This window comes from Eurytemora carolleeae, unplaced genomic scaffold, assembly GCF_000591075.1.
Source record: "Eurytemora carolleeae unplaced genomic scaffold, Eaff_2.0 scaffold1917, whole genome shotgun sequence".
Taxonomy (NCBI): Eukaryota; Metazoa; Arthropoda; class Copepoda; order Calanoida; family Temoridae; genus Eurytemora; species Eurytemora carolleeae.
In genome coordinates, this window is record NW_019397828.1 from 25,307 (window position 1) to 38,182 (window position 12,876).

Consider the following 12,876-nt stretch of genomic DNA (forward strand, 5'->3'; position numbering starts at 1 on the left):
CCCTGTTTACTTGTTTACTTGAAGAGAAACTTCTAAAGGATCATCTTGATCCAAGGAATAAGTGTCAGCTTTACTTGTGACCCATACCATTTCCGTGAACAGAGGTTTGATAGATTATTTCATCAGGGTAGGGGAACCTTACCAAATTGTCATTACCAAATTACCATTACTCCGCCCATCCTCTGTTAAAACCTGGACATTTTGAAGAAAATTGTTTGATGAATCATATCCTAGTTGCCAGTATGGGATTCCTTTGCCAACCATATTTTTGTAATCGAAAGTACAATCTCTCCATTGTTGTTCCACCTTTACATGTGAGCAGGATGGACTGAAAGAGTTAACATTTTAAACTGAGTTCCAACCCTTAGTTACAGTTGCCATAAACTTTTCCATTTCTTTAGTTCCAACAGCTGCAACTTAGTATGGAACTTCGTTCAGGTGGTTCTGATTGAACTATTTCTCTAGGTCCTCTTAATAGTTTGTCTGTGGTTCTGAGTTTTGTCTATTCTACTGAGGTTCTCTCAAGGGAGCTCTTTAAACACTGTTGGTCTATTATTTCCTCTCATCATAATTCCCCATATCATTCCACCTCAGTTATAACCTGGACCTCCCCCACCCTGGATCTCTTAAGAAGATCTTGCATTTTTTGTGTAGATTTATCTGCTACACTTGTAACCATAACTTCACTTATTTTTGTTCCTGGTGTTATTAGAAAAGTATAGAATACTTTTAAGAAAATTGATTGATGAATCATATCCTAGTTGCCATATTTTTGTAATGAGAGTACAATCTCTCCATTGTTGTTCCGCCTTTACATGTGAGCAGGATGGACTGAAAGAGGTTAGATTTTAAACTGAGTTCCAACCCTCAGTTTCAGTTGCCATAAACTTCTCCTTTCATTTAGTTCCAACAGCTGCAACTTTGTACGGAACTTCATTCAGGTGGTTCTGATTGAACTATTTCTCCAGGTCCTCTTTATAGTTTGTCTGAGGTTCAGAGTTTTGTCTATTCTGCTGAGGTTCTCTCAAGGGAGTTCTTTAAACACTTTTGAATCTATTATTTCCTTTCATCATACTTCCCCATATCATTCCACCTCTGTTATAACCTTGACCTCCCCCACCCTGGATCTCTTTAGAAGATCTTGCATGTGTTGTGTAGAGGCATTGTAACCATAACTTGACACTTTTTGTTCCTGATGTTATTTGAAAAGTATAGAATATTTTTGGGAAAATTTTTTGATGAATCGTATTCTAGTTGCCATTAAGGGATTTCTTTGCCAACCATATTTTTGTAATGAGAGTACAATCTCTCCATTGTTGTTCTACCTTTACATAAGAGCAGGATAGACTTAAAAAGAGGTTACATTTTATACTGAGTTTCAGCCCTCAGTTTCAGTTTCCATAAACTTCTTTCCTTTAGTTCTAACAGCTGCAACTTTGTACAGAACTTTCTTCAGGTAATTCTGATTGTACTATTTCTCCATGTCCTCTTTATAGTTTTCTGAGGTTCTGAGTTTTGTCTATTCTGCTGAAGTTCTCTCAAGGGAGTTCTTTAAACACTGTTGAATCTATTATTTCCTCTCATCATACTTCCCCATATCATTCCACCTCTGGAATAACCTGGACCTCCCCAAGCCTGGATCTCTTTAGAAGATCTTGCATGTGTTGTGTAGATTCATCCGCTACACTTGTAACCATAACTTCACTCTTTTATTCCTGGTGTTATTAGAAAAGTATAGAATACTTTTAAGAACTTTGTTTGATGAATTGTATCATAGTTGCCAGTATGGGATTCCTTTGCCAACCAAATTTTTGTAATGAAAGTACTATTTCTCCGTGTCCTCTTTATAGTTTTCTGAGGTTCTGAGTTTTGTCTATTCTGCTGAGGTTTTCTCAAGGGAGTTCTTTAAACACTGTTGAATCTATTATTTCCTTTCATCATACTTCCCCATATCATTCCAGCTCTGTTATAACCTGGACCTCCCTCACCCTGGATCTCTTTAGAAGTTCTTGCATGTGTTGTGTAGACACATCGTAACCATAATCCATCCCCAGATCAAAATCAAAAACCTGCTCGTTCCTCTAGATAAACATCCCAGACTCCTCAGAGTAACTTTTGAGAAAATGCATACCTTCAACCAACACACTAAACTAACAGCCTCAAAAGCAAGTAAGAAAATCAACATATTAAAATCATTGGCAGGATCCACATGGGGCCAAAGCAAGGAAACTTTAATCCTTCACTACAAATCAATTTGTAGGAGCGTCCTGGAATATGCTGCTTCAGTATGGGCTCCAGCTATAAGCAACTCAAGGTGGTCTGATCTACAGACAGTTCAAAATTCAGCCTTGAGAATTGCTATTTGTTCTCATCTCATAAAAAATATAGACTACCTACACATTGAAACCAAGGTGCTCCCTCTAGAAATACACAGCAAAATATTATCTAGACCATTCTTTGCATCAACCCACCTACCTGATCATCCTGGTAATAAACACCTATTCAGACCTCAACCCCCTCGTCAAATGAAACTACAAAAATCCATGAACACACAGATGAGGTTACTCACAGATTCAGAGAACTGAAACCAACCAAACAAGCAGTGCTTAGGATCCGGATCCGGATCCACAGATCTGGATCCAAGGGGTAAAATATCAACCAAAAACTAAAAAAAAACTTTTTACTCCTAAAACCAAAATCTGAACTTTTGAAAAAAGAGAGATTATAAAAATTTCATGGTTCATAAAGTTTTGGGATAAAAATATGCAAAAAAAAAAATATTAAAAAATTTGTAAATTATTTTTTGTTAAGAAAATCTCAGTAAATTGGATCCGGATCCAGATCTGGATCAGCATCAAAATTAAATGGATCCTAAGCACTGGAAACAAGATTATAAGAGAGATATACACTCAGAAACAGACTCTCCCAAGTCAGGAGTGGCTTCTCAAAACTCCTTAATTCCTACCTCAACTGATTAGATGATAAAATTAAGAATAAATGTCCCAAATGTCAAACCACACCTCACGATACAAACCAGCCTTTCCACTACCAGCCTATGGACCCACCCTATTGAAGCCTCTAATTTCATTGGACTGGTAGAACTCTTAAGATCCTGACCTAGGATGAAGCTACAACAACAACAACAGCAGGATGGACCTGATCATCTTACAGGTCTACTCCTGGAGAAAGGACGCCTCGTCATTCATCCTGTCTCTGTAAGAAGTTAATCACACATATATAAGCTTGCTTCTTATTAGTTTAACTCAATAAGTCACTCAACCTCTTAGCCACTCCCTCTTAATACTGATATGTGAGCCTCAAGGTGAGGGAGGCTGTTTGGACCACACACTTCATGGTAAGTATAATCCTGGGTCAGGCCGTACAGATGGAAAGGTCCTTCTGCCGCCTAGACTGTCACCACAGTCCACCTTCACACCTGAGTTGTGGCTCAAGTGCCAGGTTTGAAAGTATATTAGTATTTTATGGTTGGGGTATGACCCTATCTGTGGTGCCAGGCTTGTTGGGGTAAGTTTGAAGGTTACATTGGTTTATTATACTAAGGAGACATTTTATTAATATTTTAATATAAATCTTAAATTGTAGATAAAGATGGCAGGTGGTAAGTCTGAATATGATACTGTGTATGCGCAATGGAAACGGGTCAATCTGAGACTTCCGTCTTTATCTGAACTTAGGTAATTACATTTTACATAATATGTCTTTATTTTACGGGTTTTCTAATACAACTTGGCATAATATGTAACTTTTTTGCGGTTTTCTGTGTAATAAAACTTTACATAATTTGTCTCTTTAATCTATTTTTTTTTATGTATTACAACACATAATATTTCTCTATTTTCTGGGGTTTTTTTTATGTAATACAACTTTACACATCGTTTTTTAATATAATTAAACTTTACATAATATGTCATTATTTACTCGTTTTTTTGTAATACAACTTAACAAATTATTTATCTATTTTCTGTGTTTTTTTATTAGATATTTTCTGTGTTTTTTTATTTAATAAAACTTTACATCAGATGTCACTTTTTTGCTGGGTTTTCATCTTTAGACCGTGAAAAGAATTTAATGACTAATTTTTTTTCATTCACATTATGAAAGTGGTCTCATTAAATTCTAACATTTGTTAAACTTTTTTATTTTTTATTCAGGGGTGAATAATTGTATTTGCTACAGTTGCAAGAAAATCTATACGTAACATGAAATCTTATATGTATTTGAGATCATAAATAATTCCTCTTATTATATAGTTAATGAGAAGATAAAAAATGTTTTGAATTTCTAACATGTAACTGAAAAAATTGGTTCTCTCATACTTGTGGGTAAGATATAAACTAGAGGAGCTACGAGCTCACAAAGTTGAACTAGTAATCTCTCACATTTCACCATCTCATTCTGTCAAGTTGGCAGTGATTAGGGGAAAACATATCGTGACAAGAAGAGGGGAAAATATATTTTTTTGCCCAGGGAAAGCTTGAATAATCTGTCCGCTGCTTGCAATGATCCTGGGAATGATAAATGGATTTCAAAGCTTGCCTCTGCGCATTGGTTAGCTCATGTCAAAGATGTTTTAAATGCAGGTAAAGAGAATATTAAATGTATAAAAAATTCAAGAATTCAAAATAAATCACATTTGTTGGCTAACTTTTGGATGCTTAATATCATTACAAATATTAACTATATCTATATAAAATGAATAATGATGCGTAATTTAACTCTAAATTCAGTAATCGCCCCCACCCCTCCTCTAGTTTTTTGGTCCTACCACTTTCATTTTTGACACTATCACAGTGATTTTTTTCACTTTTAATAAATGGATGTTTAACGGTTTTCTTGTAAACATTTTTTTCCATAGAGTAGGGTACATGGCGGTTAAAAAGTCTGATCTGTGTAAAAAAAGATTTGAAATAGACCATAACTGTTTTTATGGCTAAAGCTACAGATCTAAAAGCTATCTTTTTGAAAAGCTTTTGAGAAATGGATGTAGAAACATGTGTCACACTTTGATATATGTTTAAAACAAAAAAAAGCATTTTTTGGCATTTTTTCAAGCCTCCCTAGCACCCAAACTATAAAAGTTATCAGACTAATGTTTTTTTCAATGCGCTGGCCTTGAAAACTTTGGCTATGAACATATGGGATTTCAAACATATACCTATTTTCTGGGGGGGGGGCGTCGGACGCCCCCCAGGCTATTCATAGATTCAGACCCCCACAGCCTTTATACTAGGGTTAACTTATACAGTAAAAGCTGTTATAAAAAAATGTGTTATTTTTGTTGACATAAATCATGTGTTAGCTTAAATAAGTGGATTGTCAACCAGTGAAGATTGACTGTGATCTTATTATTAGTATTATTAATAATTATTATTCTACAACAGTTACTGTTTTATTACATTATATCAGCTGGGTTTTTTGGCTAGGTTAAATGATAATACAACAGAAAATAACGAAAATCTTCTGATTTTTTTCAGCATGTTTAGCGGCCCAGCTGATAGAAAAGGAAAATGCGCCAGTAGTTGTAATTGAACAGGAGGCAGGTAGATAAAAAAGTTTTAATTTAGATCTTATTATGATGGGTTGAATATTGATTGGATTATTTTTAAAATTTAAATTGTTATTTAGATAAAACATGTTTTATAATTTATCCTTGAATACTGATGGATTGATTTTCATTTCAGCTGATCTAAGCTTGATCCTGGTTTCCCTGGCGCAGATAATTTTAAATCCCGACTCCCGGACTCTTCATGGGCTTGAGGCGCTCATAGAACGGGATTGGATACAAGGTGAGAAAAAATATTTTTTATGAATTTGTTCGCAGAATTCTTCAAATTCTGAAAATGTTGTCTTTTCATTAAAAATTCTAGGAAATTTTAAGAAACGGTTTTAAACATTGAGACATTACAGAAACCAACAACTGAATAAGATCACTTATTTTCGATGATAAGAATTAATTTTTATTTTCTCAACCTGTTCCTAAACAACTAATTATTTTATTGTAGAATTTTTGTTACATTTTTCGTGGTTGTCATTAAATAATTTAAATTAACCGGATTCTCAAAATCATCCCTTCAAAATTAACAATCTATGAGGGTTTTGAAGATTGCTTTTGCGCTCTTGCTGAACCACTTGTGCTGTTTTTACAGTCTTCTAAATTTAATTTTCAGCGTAGAAACAATATAAGTGCACAACTATTTTTAACCAATGTATTGTTTACACACCACCCCATAGACAGAAATAATGAAGACATTAGTTTTAGAGTTTATTTCTTGATCATCTAGCTGTGAAGCTGAAAATATAAACATAATTAGCATGATATATTTATAAAATGTGATGAATGGTAAAATGTTGTGACCAGATAAAAGGATTTTAAGAGTTATATGAAAATTTTATAAAAGCTTAAAACATCTGTTTCAAAAGGCACATGAGAAAATTTTACGACATACAATGGTGTCCCAAGCTTTCTAATATAAATCTTACATTTTGATGGCGGGTTTTTTTTCGCACGTTGATCCAAATGTCTTCTGTTGGGGTTTTATCAGGTTTTAAGTTCTCCGTGTGTCAATTTAATTTCTCCTGCGAATGTGTAAAGAACTATTAGCAACTAGTTTTTAACAAGAATTCAGGGTCAAATAATCACTATTTTATCTCACCAACCTTTTTTTCCCTTCAGGTGGATATAAATTCTGGACGCGGCATGGTAGTTCAAGTCCTGACCGCGAGACATCGCCAGTGTTCCTTCTCTTCTTAGATGCAGTCTTCCAGATATATACTCAGTTCCCTTATTCATTCGAGTTCACAGATAGATTGCTAGGTAGTACATAGTTCACAGATATATTGATAGGTAGTACATAGTACACAGATAGGTTGCTAGGTAGCACGTTCATGGTGCACAGATAGGTTGCTAGGTATTACATAGTTCACAGATATATTGATAGGTAGTACATAGTACACAGATATATTGATAGGTAGTACATAGTACACAGATAGGTTGCTAGGTAGTACGTTCATGGTGCACAGATAGGTTGCTAGGTAGTACATAGTACACAGATATATTGATAGGTAGTACATAGTACACAGATAGGTTGCTTGGTAGTACGTTCATGGTGCAAAGATAGGTTGTTAGGTAGTACATAGTTCACAGATATATTGATAGGTAGTACATAGTACACAGATAGGTTGCTAGGTAGTACATAGTTCAAAGATATATTGATAGGTAGTACATAGTACACAGATAGGTTGCTAGGTAGTACGTTCATGGTGCACAGATAGGTTGCTAGGTAGTATATTGTACACAGATATATTGATAGGTAGTACATAGTACACAGATAGGTTACTAGGTATAACAGAGTACACATATATATTTATAGGTAGTGCATAGTACACAAATAGAATGCCATGTAGTACATAGTACTAAGAAAGATTGCTAGGTAGTACATAGTACACAGACATATTGCCAGGTAGTATAAAGTACACATATATATTGCTATGTAGAACATAGTACACATAGGTGGCTATGTAGTACATAGCACACAGTTAGATTGCTTGGTAGTACATAGTATACTGATAGATTGCTACATTAGTTAGCAATTGAACAAGAGTTTTATATTTATAAAAAAAAAAGTTTACACATCTAATTTAGGAATTAAAAAAATTTACAATTTGAATTTTTAAAAAAAAATGTTGAATTTAGTTGTTTTGGGAGATCACAGTTTTTCTTCTCCGTTCGGAACCTTTCTCTCAGATTGTGAGAAGGAACGGTGTTCATATTCAGGAATTCATCAACATCAAAAAAATATATTTTAAAATTGATCCGTACTGGATTGTTTACATTCATCCCACATTGGCAATGAGATGAGAGGTCGGAACTGATGTGTTAAGTATCGTTAATCCAGAAGGCTTAATCTCTATATCCAATGTGGGCACTTTTAAATTAAAGATCAATGCTTAGTTGTCTCAGCAGTGTTTGACCAACACGGGATATCGGAGAGATTCACAGAATAAAAGTGCTGACTTCTGATGAGCAAAATTTGTTTTGATTTAAAACTTTTTTGGTAAATAATTTATTTATGTTGATAAACATTTAGTGCGTGAACAGACAGTCAGTCTTTGGTCCTATCTGAACCAGGTAATAAACTAGAAATCCTTTGGTCCTATCTGAACCAAGTAATAAACTAGAAATCCTTTGGTCCTATCTGAACCAGGTATTAAACTAGAAATCCTTTGGTCTTATCTGAACCAGGTATTAAACTTAGAAATCCTGTGGTCCTATCTAAACCAGGTAATAAACTAGAAATCATTTGGTCCTATCTGAACCAAGTATTGAAATAGAAATCCTTTGGTCCTATCTGAACCAGGTGATAAACTAGAAATCTTTTGGTCCTATCTGAACCAGGTATTAAACTAGAAATCCTTTGGTCCTATCTGAACCAAGTAATAAACTAGAAATCCTTTGGTCATATCTGAACCAGGTATTAAACTAGAAATCCTTTGTTCCTATCTGAACCAGGTATTAAACTAGAAATCCTGTGGTTCTATCTAACCAGGTAATAAACTAGAAATCCTATGGTCCTATCTGAACCAGATAATACCTAGAAATCCTTTGGTCCTCTCTGAACCAGGTAATAAACTAGAAATCCTTTGGTTCTATCTGAACCAAGTAATAAACTAGAAATCCTTTGGTTTTATCTAAACTAGGTAATAAACTAGAAATCCTTTTGGTCCTATATAAACCAGATAACAACAAGAAATCCTTTAATTAGGTTGAGATATTATCAAGTATGTTGAACAGTCTCTATATACCTAATAACTCTGTGATCTGGCCAAGTGTGGCACCAATGTCCATTATTCTCTGGACATCATACTATCTTCGTTGGGTTCAGGTACAATTTTGAAAATTGACTGAATCTGGTAATTTCCTAGCTGGAGAATTGAAGACCCCCCCCCCTCTAAGAAGGAAAATTCTGTGCACCACTGTACTTCATAATTTAAACTTTAATATATTACTTTTGATCTCATGGTCACGCTCAGTCTAGAAATTGTCTAAACCCCAAAATATTTAACGTATTTTTCTGAAACGTTTGATATGTCTTACGTTCCGTGGTTTTTGATGTTTTTTTAATATAGAAAACCTGAAGATGGGGGGAGGGAGGGGGTCCAATTCTTGAGCTACGATTGACCCTAGCTGGCTTCGTGATAAATGTTATTCTAAGAGCTTGCCGTGTAACAAATTTACCATGAATTGATGTTTGAAAACTTGTCTGTTTTATCCTGAGAGTTATCTGTTACTAGGATCAAAATAATTATACTTATGAGAGGAGAAAGATTACTGAAATAATAGAACGGAATAAGGTAAATTCACATTCACATTAAAAAATCTCTTATTGAAACTATATACTCCAAGACATGTTATCAGTACACCAATTTGTACTATTTAGATATTTAATAATAATTATAAATATGTAAATAAATAATATACATACCCTTTTTTTAAACCCTCAGTTTTGTTCCTTAAATCTTAAAAATGCAATTATCCTTTCAAACATTTATTTGGTAGTTTTCACCACATGCAAAAACTTATTGAAAAAAGGGATTGGTTTATGCCACACACAAAAAATGAAAAGTTAAATTTCATAACATTTTATAATTGTTTTATTTCTATTTCTATTTAGACAGCCAAACTTCAGGCGCTTAGACTTCGCCGAGAACTACAGGAGCTTCAGGTTAACTTTCTAAATAATATAAAATAAATTTTAATTTAATTTCAATTTTAATTGAGTTTTGATATCTTTTTATCAAAGATTGTAACCCCAATTTTACCTGTAAAGCATCTAGAATATAACTAGGGAAAAATACTTTGACTTTGAATTTATAGTTCAAAATATCAAAGGTTTTCAACATTACGTTGCAAAAATAAAAAGCCAATAAAATTAGAGTTTGTCGCAAGTGTTAAATTCCTTTGAGACAAGTAACTTTAAAGGTCACCTCTCTCTTATTTTACATTAATCATACTATTACAATGAATGAAATTTTACAAACAAATAACCACAATTTACTATATAGCTGAAAACTTTATAATTGGAAACCTTTCATTCCAATCGTTTAATCTAAATATCCAATGTGGACACTTTAAATTTCCTTCTTAATCCCCTCGTTAGAAGGAGTGAATTGACGAAATGGTATAAAGGGGTCCGAAATCTTTTGCAGAAAAAAAAATTTGATTTTTGCAGGATGAAGCACTATCTCTTGGTCTGCTGTGTACGGAGGATACAGAAAGACGGGATAGTGACAACTCCGTTCAGACTTAATACAGGGGTCACCAGGAAACAGTAGAAAACAGGGGTAACTAGAAAACAGTAGAAAACAGGGGTAACCAGGAAACAGTAGAATACAGGGGTAACCAGGAAACAATAAAATACAGGGGTAAATAGGAAACAGTAGAATACAAGGGTAACCAGGAATCAGTAGAATACAGGGGCAGGAATCAGTAGAATACAGGAGTAAACAGGAAACAACAGAAAAAAGGGGTAGCCAGGAAACAATAGAATACAAGGCTAATCAGGAAACAGTGGAATACAGGGGTAACCAGGAAACAGTAGAATACAGGAGTAACCCGGAAACAGTGGAATACAAGGGTAACTAGGAAACATGGAATACAGAGGTAACCAGGAAACAGTAGAAGACATGGGTAACCAGGAAACAGTAGAATACAGGGGTAACCAGGAAACGGTGGAATACAGGGGTAACTAGAAAACAGTAAAATACAGGGTAACCTGGAAACAGTGGAATACAGGGGTAACTAGGAAACAGTAGAATATAGGGGTAAACAGGAAACGGTGGAATACAGGGGTAACTAGGAAACAGTGGAATACAGGGGTAACAAGGAAACAGTAGAATACATGGGTAACCAGGAAACAGTAGAATACAGGGGTAACCAGGAAACAGTAGAATACAGGAGTAACCAGGAAACAGTAGAATACAGGGGTAACTAGGATACAGTAGAATACAGGGGTAACCAGGAAACATGGAATACAGGGGTAACCAGGAAACTGTGGAACACAGGGTAACCAGTAAACAGTAGAATACAGGGGCAACCAGGAAACATGGAATGCAGGGGTAACCAGGAAACAGTAGAATACATGGGTAGCCAGGAAACAGTAGAATACAGGGGTAACCAGGAAACAGTGGAATGCAGGGGTAACCAGGAAACGGTGGAATACAGGGGTAACCAGGAAACAGTAGAATACATGGGTAACCAGGAAACAGTAGAATACATGGGTAACCAGGAAACAGTAGAATACATGGGTAACCAGGAAACAGTGGAATGCAGGGGTAACCAGGAAACGGTGGAATACAGGGGTAACCAGGAAACAGTAGAATACAGGGGTAACCAGGAAACAGTGGAATACAGGGGTAACCAGGAAACAGTGGATTACAGTTGGATGTATTGATCTAAATGTAAAAAAGTACTTTTGTCAGATTATCTGTGATTTTAAATCTAAATGTTCTCGTATACAGTATTGGGTTTCTAAAAACCTAAGATTGGCATTATAACGATTAATGTTTCTATAAATATATATGTACAGTGATTTATTTTGTTTCTGTTTTTTATTTTTTATTATTTATTAATCGGGTTGTTTTATTATTTAATTTGCCACTTTCTAGAATAATAGGCTCATCTACTATTTGAATTCTTATTTGTGGCTCTTCTTTGAGCATCTTGTCTTTGTAACAATGTCACCATAAAAAGTGGATGAAATAATATTTTTGTGGATTTTCATTTATAAAAATAGGAAAGATGTTGACACATTTTTGTAATTCTGCGCAAAAAAAAACTAGATTTCAAATTAATATTAAACTACAGAATTATTTCATTTCAAAAAGACAACTTTTGCACCGGTAGATTACATATCGATTTTTGAATGAAATTATGTTAAATTTAGCTAGCAGGGATAATTCAGTAGATAGATTAAGCGCTTATTCAAGTCTAGGCGGAGTAAATTATAGAACAATCTTATACAGGGTTACCCACAAAGGATGAGATTTCAGAGACGATTGTACATAATTACAGTCTTTTACCTTATATTCATGAAACCCTCCAACTATTAAACTTGAGTTTTTCTGAATTAAATATTTTGAACAAGCCACTAATCTACAATATTCAAAGATGCGAAAAAAATCTCTTTTTTTGAAAAAAGTGCTTTAATGTATTTTACTACATTCGTGCAATTTTGCAAAGATAAAGAAATCTGTCTCTCATTGAATAAAAATTTTTATATCTTTTACGAAGTTTTTTTTTGCAATTGGCAACGATCAAAAAATCTGTTTTTCTTAATAAATAAAGCCTTTAATTTAACCTTTATCTGTTATGTTTACGGAGTTTAAGGTCGTCTTTAGAGTCTCATCTTTTGTGGGTAACCCTCTATGTACAGAAGACGTTCTGACCTCTGCAGTTAAGTTAATTCGTCAACTTCAAAAAGAAGTCTGAAACAAATCTGGGAAATATTGATGTTCTCATTTTTTACCCGTGATGAAGATGAAGTCTTTGCCACAAACTCTGATTTTCTAATCCCTAAATATTTGCATCAATGTTGTAAACCTTAGATATTTCAAATTATAAATTCTGCATTATGAATCGATATCTAGGTTTACACCATGAGGTTGCAAAGATATAGAGATTAGACAATTTGAATTTGTGGCAAAGACTTAATTTCTTTCTGCACTTGAATATCAGAGGATCATGATTTAAACCAATATTACACTGCTTGAAAAGGCGAATGTTCCAATAGATACAAGGTGTCCCACATCCAGAGGCGCAACTAGGACCTTTGCTAGNCCCCCCTCTTCGTTGAATTC

General features: G+C 34.4%; 1 protein-coding gene across 1 annotated transcript in view; it reads left to right on the top strand.

The window, feature by feature from the left end:
- Positions 1 to 11,613, top strand: part of LOC111716030 (myotubularin-related protein 9) — a 19,650-nt gene extending 8,037 nt beyond the window's left edge. The window contains exons 11-21 of the mRNA XM_023491441.1: positions 3,604 to 3,695; positions 4,489 to 4,601; positions 5,496 to 5,561; positions 5,703 to 5,807; positions 6,695 to 6,835; positions 7,715 to 7,795; positions 8,109 to 8,149; positions 8,784 to 8,903; positions 9,313 to 9,372; positions 9,693 to 9,743; positions 10,251 to 11,613. Of these exons, the coding sequence (XP_023347209.1) occupies positions 3,604 to 3,695; positions 4,489 to 4,601; positions 5,496 to 5,561; positions 5,703 to 5,807; positions 6,695 to 6,835; positions 7,715 to 7,795; positions 8,109 to 8,149; positions 8,784 to 8,903; positions 9,313 to 9,372; positions 9,693 to 9,743; positions 10,251 to 10,328 (948 nt within the window). The 3' untranslated portion in view covers positions 10,329 to 11,613. The remainder of the gene's footprint in view (positions 1 to 3,603; positions 3,696 to 4,488; positions 4,602 to 5,495; positions 5,562 to 5,702; positions 5,808 to 6,694; positions 6,836 to 7,714; positions 7,796 to 8,108; positions 8,150 to 8,783; positions 8,904 to 9,312; positions 9,373 to 9,692; positions 9,744 to 10,250) is intronic.
- The last annotated feature ends 1,263 nt before the right edge of the window (positions 11,614 to 12,876 follow it).